The following is a 10917-nucleotide window of genomic DNA, read 5'->3' as shown; positions in this document are numbered from 1 at the left end:
TGTATACACTGTATGGCTAAGTGGAACAATGAAACATCGACAGCAAAGGAAATTTACTCCATTAACTTAATGTATTGGCAGTGTAAAGGTATAGTTTGTGACTAATGAAGTATCCCATATCCTACATTAGTTATACACGACCATGGACATGGCCGAACTCTTAGTTCAGGACTCAAGGTGCGTCTTCTATAATCAGCCCAGCGAGCTCCAAGAAAACGCTAGCTTCACTTGGTCTACTGCTATGCACTTCTCTCCCAAAATTTCTCTGAACAAACCAGCAGGTGTCTTAAGTAAGGAGTGTAATATATGCCTAGAGGCATGCACCCCTCCACTGCTATATGTGGAAAACCTTTAGTGGTGGCTGCCCAAGGAAAAAATAGGCAGGTGGACAGAGAGACAAAATGACATCTGCTGTATGGTTTGTTTACATTTGAGTCAAGCTGCAAAATAGAAATAAGATGCTATTTTGCCCTCTCTATAACAGCATGGAACACTTTCTCATCCAAGAGCCCTGAAGTATCCCATCTTTACCTCCACACTTTGCGTGTTATATTCAGACATTATAGTAATTAAGAGGGAAAAAACAGAACGCTGCAACAATCGTTTGTTTATATTTCGTTTGATACTATACAACATATTGAAGTTCCACGTTAGTAAAAAGAACCTTCAGATAACAGGTAGTAATTTTTCACAGGTCACATGAAGGATGTACTAAAGACAAGAGAAATTACATCTTGTCATGTCATCTGAAGAAAATGACATCTTGCATCCTTGAGGCTCTCAATCTTACTACATATTTAACAAGGTGCAGTAGGACCCAAGAACCACTTGTAAAATATTCAACTGGAACAATTAGAAAACCATCTAATAAGCAACTGAGCTTTTTTATGGTTATTGGGATAAAACCTAACTGAAAAATTCATTACAATACCTTCACTGTTTCAGGTCTAACTTGTGTAATATATTTGTTCAACATCATAATTATAAAATTTGCATAATGAATTAATAGATATTTAATATTACAATAACATTGTTCACCCTCCCCCCCCCTCACCCAACTATTATCTCAATCTCACATGGCCCCTGATTTTGAAAGGAGTTGGGCGAAGCGATTGGTGATGAAGAGAGTGGAGTCGATGAAGCGGTCGACACAATTAGAAATACAAGTCTCTGTGCGCGAGTCCAGTTTACTTCCAGGAGCACCAACACAAGTTTCCCAGCAAATGTCGTTCATCTTGTGGATCTGAAAAAATATTCACTCTTCAATTTATAAATATCAATTAAGCCACTTGTTATATTACTACATTACTACAAAGCATACCTAAAACTACAGTCTGAACAAGAACACACTTCTGCCACTGTATACTGTACTGAACATATATAAGAAAAAAAATATAGGTTACAGTGACCAAGTCATGTAGTCAACCAGTTTAAATATAGGTAGCGTATACAGGATTTTTATCGTGAAAACATCATAAACTGGTCAAACATAGTAGGAGGTTACAGTTTTAAATGCTGTGCATGGTTAGTGGCTTTATATAATATACACTGTACTTATTATGTATCCACTGTAACCTGTTTTGTACACAAATCAATATAGAATCAATCAATAATCAGTCTCAAATATAATCAATATAGGAAGAGGCCAAACCCCAAAACATACCAGCGATACAAAGATGTGAGAAACTACTACATGGCAGTGAGGAGAGAGGCAGAAAGAAATTTTTAGAAAGGTATAGCGGACAAATGTATAACAGAATCAGGCCTATTCTATAAATTCATCAACAACAAATTGGAGTAAAATATAATATTCAGAGGTTGAAAATGAGAAACATTTATTTAAATTTTTCAATTTTATTCATTCAATTTTCATTCATCCATTAATTTTTATTCATTCAATTTTCATTCAATTCAATTTTATTTCAAAAATTTCAATTTTCATGGAAAATTAAATCTTCAGAGAACCAGACAATAAGAATTCCAGAGAACAACAGAGCACATAGAGGTGTCTAGAGATGAACTGGAAATATGCTCAAGGAGCTAAGTAAGAACAAAGAAATTGGCCCAGATGTAGTTTCAATATGGGTTCCAAGAGAATGTGCAGCATTCCACTTCAACTGATTTTTCAGGCATACCTGTGTACAGGAATTCTAGCAGATGTGTGGAAAAATGCTAACATAGTTCTAATTTACAAAAGTGGCAGCAGGAAAGACCCCCGCTCAATTACTGTATAGACTGGTATCATTGACAAGTGTAATAATCAAAATATTGGACAAAATAGTTAAAACTAAATTGGTAGAACACCTGGAGAAAAATTACAACAACAGTCAGACAGTATAGTTTTCGATCTGGAAGATCCTGTGTAACGAATTTACTCGGTTTCTATGATTGAGCCACAGATTTTACAGGAAAGAAATGGTTGGGTTGACTACACCTATCTGGACCTAAAAAAGGCTTTTGACAAAGTTCCACATAAGTGGTTGTTCTGAAAACTTAAACAAATTGGAGGAGTGACAGGTAGGCTTCTAAAATGGATGAAAAATGTTCCGACAGAAAATAAGGGCAGTAATCATAGGCAATGTATCGGACTAGAGAAATGTCACGAGTGGAATGCCACAGGGGTTCAGTTCTTGTACCAGTAATGTCCATTGTCTACATAAACGATCTACCAGATGGAATACAGAATTATATGAACATGTTTGATGACAATGCTAAGATAATAGGGAAGATAAGAAACTTGTATGATTGTCATGCCCTTCAAGAAGACCTGGACAAAATAAGTATGAGCACCAATTGGTAAATGGAATTTAATTTGAATAAATGCTATGTTATGGAATGTGGAATAGGAGAACATAGACCCCACACAACCTATAAATAATGTGAGAAATCTGTAAAGAATTCCGATAAAGAACGAGACCTAGGGGTGGTTCTAGATAGAAAACTATCACCTGAAGACCACATAAAGAACATCGTGTGAGGAGCCTATGCTACACTTTCTAACTTCAGAATTGCTTTTAAATACATGGATGACAAAATACTAAAGAAATTGTTCACGACTTTTATTAGACCAAAGCTGGAATATGCAGCGTTGTATGGTGCCCATATCTTAAGAAGCACATCAACAAACTGGAAAAGGGGCAGAAATGCAACTAAATGACTCCCAGAACTGAAAGACAAGAACTATGAGGAGAGGTTAGATTCATTAAAGCCAAACCTAGAAGAAAGAAGAAAAACGGGCGATGTGATCCCTACGTACAAAATAGTAACGGGAATCGGTAAAATTGATAGGGACAAATTTCTGAGACCTGGAACTTCAATAACAAGAGGTCATAGATTTAAACTAACTAAACAAAGCTGCCAAAGAAATATAAGAAAAATTCACTTTCACAAATAGAGCGGTAGACATTTGGAACAAATTAGGCGAGAAGGTGGTGGTGGTCAAAACCATCAGTAATTTCAAAGCGTTACATGGCAAAGAGTGCTGGGAAGACAGAACACCACAAGCATAGCTCATCCTGTAACCACTTAGGAAATTACACTTAGTTGGTATTTTATTTGTAATTACCTATTATTATTACAGATATACTTTAACTCCATATAAGCATTCAAGGAAGGTATCCCATCTCTCAACTTATTACCTCTCCATACTCAATCCTTGGTTACTCACACACACCGCATCCTATCGTCTTGGTCTCTTCCCTCTCCTACCAATAAACATTGCATTATAATCCTTCAACTGTCAAATATGACAATCATTGCAGCGCACACTTTCAATTTTACCTAATGCTGTAAATGTTCCTTGGACTGTTCACCTATACCAGTGCTTTGTAAATCTGGGTATATTACCAAGAATCGAATAAAACTAGTTTTTCATTGGGTAACAACACCCCAGAATATACACTAAAATTTACCAGAGTATAAACTTTAGGCTTGGTGTAGTGTATTGATAGCTGTGGTAGTGTACTCACCTAGTTGTGCTTGCGGGGGTGGAGATTCAGCTCTTTAGTAGTGTGAACTGTGAGGTATGTATCATGCTGGCTGTGTGCCATTCATATTTCAGTGAAAACAGATACCTATTTATACCTATACCTCATTATACTGCAACTCTAACAGTTCTATTTTTTCCATGTCATATCACTGCCTCTGCACCAGTAAAGCATTGTACCAGTAAAGCACCCTACAATGTAGTAAACTTGTATCATAGCAAATGATGTTGTTCCCTCAGTCTTAAATGCAACAAATTCAAATCATAATTTTCATTTTTTCTTACCTAGAATGAGTGAAACATCCTTATGTGCCAGACTGCATTGAGCTCGGTTTCACCAGTATTGAAAACAACGGAGTGATGAAATGCCAATGCATTATGTGCTCTGCCACTCAATGCAATGAGTCATTGAAAAAGTGAAATCTCCAAGACCCTCTGAAGCAGAAACGGCTAACATTGTTGTCCATGCCTCCATCACATTTTCAACATTTAGAAGGAATTATAAATAAGCAGCAACTTTCCAACAAGGCTTCCAAAGAAACATTTAATCAAAAGACCGAGAAAAGCAAGCTGCTGAGTAGTTTACCTGACTGCAAAATCAAAGATGCCACACACATGGATGTGTGTGGCATGATGCCACACATTATCATGTGTGTGCCAGATGCCACACACATGAGCGCTTCCCCCAATAGAGGGAAGCACTCGTCCAGCTAGATGCTATTCACATCAACAAAAATAATGTGTGGGTCAGACCAAGCATGAAAAGTGGCAGCAGTACCATTGTCAAATAATACCATTAGTTATTGAATTGAAATAATTGCTGGAGACAAAGGCAGAACTTATTTGCAGTATCAGTCCAAGTCACAAGTTTGCTATTCATCTGCATGAAATTATGGAAGTTTCCAACAATTTGCAGTTGATGGTCTACGTCTATTACAAATTTGAAACCATGATTGAACAAGATCTTCTGCTCTGCAAGGCTCTAAAAATGACTTGTAAGGGAATCGATATATTCAATGTTTTTCATGCATTTTTTTTTGTGAAGGTTCAATGTGGGATTCCTGTGCGAGGATTAACGGCTCGCTCAATGTTGGGTCTGCATTCACCTTTATTGTCCATGCAAAGCAACACAACCTTAAAATTGTCAACACATTTATATATCTGGAAGAGCCCACTCAGTAGCTTCCAGAGCTCAGAGCGCTGCTACTACCAAACCTTAAGAAATTGCACCAGTATTCCAAAGCCCATCCTAACCTACTGGGAGCCAGGAAAAGACACTGGTTCTTTCTGTAAGGTGAGGGAAGTCTGGAGTTTAGAGACTAACCCAAAGCCATGAAAAGAAAACACCAGACAGGATAAATGCAACAAAACAAGTGACTGAAATAATATAGTAACCCTGAGGTAAATACTGTAACGCAAACGATCATTGCTGTGGGGTGATGGCTAGCCACCCATATCATTCATTCATATATAGTCTGCTTGGGGTAGCCCCACTACTAGGTGTTGACTTTCCCTGGAACAGTAGCTCTACGAGGGGCATTGCTTTATTTTTTCACTATGCTACAAGACTTTTTTGTGCATGGTTTTATTTTTGCTCTGGCTGTTTGCCAGGGTTACTTATCCCTGGTATTTGGCTTGTGCCTCCCTTGCTCCACCAGATACCTACTTCAAAGGTTCCAAGTTCCTTTTGTATGGATTGGCTACTCTTGAAACTGTTTTCAAGCAACTTGCTCTCCACTGCATGGCATGTGGATGGCGAGTTGTTGTTGATGTATACACAAACCCATGAGATTCTGTATACATTACATTTTGGCTCAACTCTTGTGCATTTTGACAGCTTATGATTTAACCAAATTTGTCCTTAGGTCACATTGGTGATTACTCCTTATCTGGAGCTTCAAATGCTCTCCCTTGCCAGGCTAAATGGTTGGGATTGAGCAAGATACTTTTTGACACTTCCCTTGCACCTGGCATACCTGCCTGTTTGCGTAACAGTCCAATAGTTACTACAGGTTACGTAAAATAGATCTGTTTACCTCATGGGGCTGAACCATGCTGGTTGCAGCTTCCGAAGTTGTGATTCATCACTTTTGAGAGCCAATAGTCTTTCCTCTAACAAGTGTCATTCTCACAGGATGGGTATGGGGTGCATGATAAATGAACTAAACTAAACTCAAGTACTCTCTGAGTAAACTGGCCTCTCTATTGCCAGCTCTAACCATGGCTTAACCAAGCAAATATTGCATCAGCCAGAAAAATGATCAACTGGATTACGAGAACTTTCAAATCTAGGGATCCCATCACAATGGTTGTACTATACAAATCACTTGTACTGTACCGTCTTGAGTACTGCTCAGTACTCACTTCCCCCTTCAGAGCAGGAGAGATTGCTGAAATAGAGGGAATACAGAGAACATGTACGGCATACATTGATGCAATAAAGCACCTAAATTATTGGGATCGTCTCAAAGCTCTCCAAATGTACTCACTAGAAAGAAGGCGAGAGATATCAAATAATATACACGTGGAAGATACTGGAGGGCCAAGTACCAAATCTACATAGTAAAAAAAAATAACATACTGGAGTGAACGATATGGAAGAAAATGCAGAATAGAAACAGTGAAGAGCAGGGGTGCCATAGGCACAATCAGAGAACACTGTATAAACATCAGAGGTCCACGGTTGTTCAACATCCTCCCAGCAAGCATAAGAAATATTGCCGAAACAACCATGGACATCTTCAAGAGAAAACTAGATCATTTTCTCCAAGGAGTGCCGGACCAACCGGGCTGTGGTGGATATGTGGACCTGCGGGCCGCTGCAAGCAACAGCCTGGTGGACCAAACTCTCACAAGTCAAGCCAGGCCTCAGGCCGGGCTTGGGGAGTAGAAGAACTCTCAGAACCCCATCAACCAGGTATCAACCAGGGCTTGGTATTCTCTTCCAGCTGTCCACCCTTTCCCTGTCTGATTGGGTTCTTGGGAATGAACATAACACCAGCCTTAACACCAGAGGTACATAACAAAACTTTCAACAGCATATGCAAAATTAGCCAACATAATCCTTCAAAATGCTAGAAACAGCATGCATTAGGCAAATCCTAGAATATGCAGCTACAACACTGAATCCAGACAGTGAAGCACAAGAAAAAATGAGCAGTCTCATAGCTTTGTTCTTAACACACAATCAGGGATCCAGGTGGGGGATAGAAATGGTTTGGAACATTTCATTTTAACTAATACCTCTGTTCACCTAGCAGTAAATAGGCACCCTGGAATTAGACAACTGTTGAGGGTTGCATCCAAGGGAGGGTCAGTAGTTCAATAATGGGAAGATACAACCCTAAAATATATATATGGGCTTCCTATCCTTGACAAAACTAATTAAATTATTGAATATATGCCACGAGACAAGTACCAGTGACAAAGAGATGATGAGCTATAAGAACAGGCATGAGAACTTACCTAGCAACACCTGAAAAGAGAAGGACCAGAGGTGACATAATCCCAACACATATGTTTCACTGTGGGGAATAGTCAAAATGGAAACAAGTCTTTTCCAGGTGAGACAACAGAAGAGGGCACAGGTGCAAAATTGGAATAAGTTTTGACAGAGAAATGCAAGGAAGTACTCATATGCAGCAAGTCATTAACAAGTGAAGCGTATTGGAAGTGGTAGAAGCAACCATTCACAGGGCCTTTAAAAAGGATGTACAAGAGTACTAGGTTGTTGGAAGGTATATACACACACCAGGCACTGTACAGTAGCTAAGAGGCAGGGCTCTAAAAGCCAACCCTCTGTTCTCATACACAAATTAAGAGAGCATTTAGGATATCACAAAGAAAATACGGCTTCATAGTCTTCTGCAAAGGTCAAAATACTATCCAAAATGGTTACATATAAATGAGCACTCCTCTACTGCACTCACCATTGACTGCATTTGTGCCTTCTGTTGTTCAAGCATGAGAAAGGACTGCAGTTCTGCATCCTTCCCCCCACCGATGCTTCCACCACTGCCACTGTCAAAACCTGCAAATTAATAACTTTATAAAACTAGTAGTCTAGATAATGAGGGCAAATTTGTTAAATATTTTCTCTTTGGCAAATACACCATTCTACAATAAAAGTCCACCATTCTTTAACAAAACATGTCCATAGTAAAGTACAGGCATGTATAAATTAGCCAAAATTACATTATTACATTATATTATATTTATATTCCTTGTTGACCTGGGAGCCTGTCGGCTGAGCGGACAGCACGCTGGACTTGTGATTCTGTGGTCCTGGGTTCGATCCTGGGCGCCGGCGAGAAACAATGGGTAGTTTCTTTCACCCTATGCCCCTGTTACCTAGCAGTAAAATAGGTACCTGGGTGTTAGTCAGCTGTCACGGGCTGCTTCCTGGGGGGTGGAGGCCTGGTCGAGGACCGGGCCGCGGGGACACTAAAGCCCCAAAATCATCTTAAATAACCTTAAATTCATCTACAAATTAACAATAATAATTCATTGTGTTGGGGAACAGGCAGCCAATTTATACATACAGTACATGTTAGACTTATATGAAGGTCCTCCCCCTACCTCCCAGGGTTGAATTATTGACCCTCCTCAGGAAGCAACCCCACAACAAGCATACTAACTTCTGGGGTACCTTATTTGCTGCTAGGTAGACAGGGGCATTAGGCGATAGAAAACGCACCCAACCATTTTTGGCCCACCCGGGATTCGAACGCGGAATTCTCGATTGCGAGTCAAGAACAAACTCGGCTGTACTTCCAGGACCCTAAATAAGGTTACCTAATAATGTTGACCATATCCTGCTCCCACAAAGCAACACTACTATATAGCACCTCCATCATTGTATTATTGTACTGAAAAAATACCAGGAATGCTAATATAATGTGCTCCAATAAGAAGTTAAAAGCCTAAAAGATCTCTTGTATATATAAAAAAAAATTATGCCTAATTATTTAAATGCCCTTTTCTGTGTGGCTTTGGCTCTCTGGTGCATAGGCTCAGGTACCACACATACACTAGGCCTCTTAGACTTGTACAGGCCTACCAAGTGTCCGGACCGGAATCTGCTGTGGTGGTCATTGCACTAATGCTCTCAATGTGCAATATCAAATTTAGGAGGAAGTAGCAACTCAGTTCAAGTAAAAAATTACTTATATTTAATTTGTAATGTAATAAATATTTTGAAACCTTTAAAAAAAAATTTTTTTAATTGTATTGAAATTAAAATATCAACACATCAATACTTGTTGTAAGTAATTTTACATTGTGATCGTGTTTCCCTGACCTTTAAGTTCATAACGTATTGAGGTGTAACGCCTTAATTAACATACCAGCGCCCGGTGAACTAAACGAGTCACCAAAATTTGACGACCCAGAGTCAAAACTGGAGGAAAACCCGGAGTCCGAGGACGAGGAGGAGAAGTTGGAGTCGAAGGGGGCGGTGGAGGGCGACTCCGAGGTCGACTCTGAGGAACCATCACCGAAGAACCAGCCCATGATTACTCGCTTGTCTCTCTCTGGTGCACCGTCCTCGCTCAACCGGCGTAACCGGTTCTTCACCCCTGGCAATGGGTTGAGTGAGTGGCGTTGTTTACACCAGTAGGGGGTGAGTGTGAGTGGGATGAGACACTCCGGCCTCAAGTCCCTCACACGCCACTCGCCACCAATCTTAGTTACAAACACCTCCAATAGATGGTGCTCAACAAAACCTTTTTTTATTTTATCGTGTTATTATGAGCAGATATGTCGCGGAACAAATCCTTAGAGATCTAAAGCAATGTGCAGTTCACTATGCAGTTCACAAAGCAAAGTACACTTGCAGTTGCAAGTGTAAAGAGCCAAAGGTCAACCCCGGCACGCACAACTAGGCGCGTACTTGCAAAGAGCCGAAGCTAAACCCTCGGGCATTGGTGCCTTGAAATTTATACAATACAATACAATACAATTTTATTTAGGTAAGGTACATACATACAATAAATATTTACAAGGATTGTTTGACTTATAGGTATAGCTAGTACATACAATGCCTAAAGCCACTATTACGCAAAGCGTTTCGGGCATGATAAACTTAAATGACAAGCTTAATACTAATTGAGCATAATGAGTAGAATGAAAACATAGAAGAAAAAGCAGCACAAATACAATTATGTCGACAAACAGCGCTCTTTAAAGAAAAAAAACAGACAATGGTTGACAATAGAAGGGTAAGGTAGGTTACAGGGAATTTATTAGGTATAGCTTCGCTTTTAACTTAAACTGGTTGAGAGAGGTACAGTCTTTAACATGGTTGGGAAGGTCATTCCACATTCTGGGCCCCTTGATTTGTAGAGCATTTCTAGTTTGATTAAGTCGTACTCTAGGAATATCAAAACTGTATTTATTTCTGGTGTGATGCTCATGGGTTCTGATACAACCTTCTATGAAGCTTTTGAGATCAGGATTGGCATTATAGTTTAGCGTTTTATATATGTATAATACACATGAGAGAATGTGCAGTGACTTAATGTCTAACATATTCAGAGATTTAAGTAGGGGTACCGAGTGATGTCTGGGGCCAGAATTGGATATTGTCCTAATAGCAGCTTTGTGTTGAGTAATTAGAGGACGTAAGTGATTTTGGGTAGTAGAGCCCCAAGCACAAATACCATAGTTGAGATATGGATAGATAAGGGAGTAATAGAGAGTCACCAGGGCAGGGCGTGGTACATAATATCTGATCTTAGAAAGAATGCCCACAGTTTTTGAAACTTTTTTTGATATGTTTAGAATGTGTCCCTGGAAATTAAGCTTGTGGTCAATGAGAATGCCAAGGAATTTGCCATCTAATTTGTTACAAATTTGGGTATTGTTTATTTTGAGATTTATTTGATTAGAGGATTTATTGCCAAACAGAATATAGAAGGTTTTGTCAATGTTAA

General features: G+C 39.3%; 1 protein-coding gene across 1 annotated transcript; it reads right to left on the bottom strand.

Moving 5' to 3' along the window:
- Positions 1–592: 592 nt before the first annotated feature.
- Tim8 (translocase of inner membrane 8) lies at positions 593–9629 on the bottom strand. Its single transcript, XM_045740715.2, has 3 exons — positions 9331–9629; positions 7915–8015; positions 593–1243 (listed from the first exon to the last, which is right to left on the bottom strand). Exons 1-3 carry the CDS (start codon positions 9494–9496, stop codon positions 1073–1075), a joined length of 438 nt encoding a protein of 145 aa, XP_045596671.1. The 5' UTR covers positions 9497–9629; the 3' UTR covers positions 593–1072.
- Positions 9630–10917: the final 1288 nt, after the last annotated feature.

Source organism: Procambarus clarkii, chromosome 13 (genome assembly GCF_040958095.1).
Source record: "Procambarus clarkii isolate CNS0578487 chromosome 13, FALCON_Pclarkii_2.0, whole genome shotgun sequence".
NCBI classification, from domain to species: domain Eukaryota; kingdom Metazoa; phylum Arthropoda; class Malacostraca; order Decapoda; family Cambaridae; genus Procambarus; species Procambarus clarkii.
This window is presented reverse-complemented; position numbering and strand designations above follow the sequence as displayed.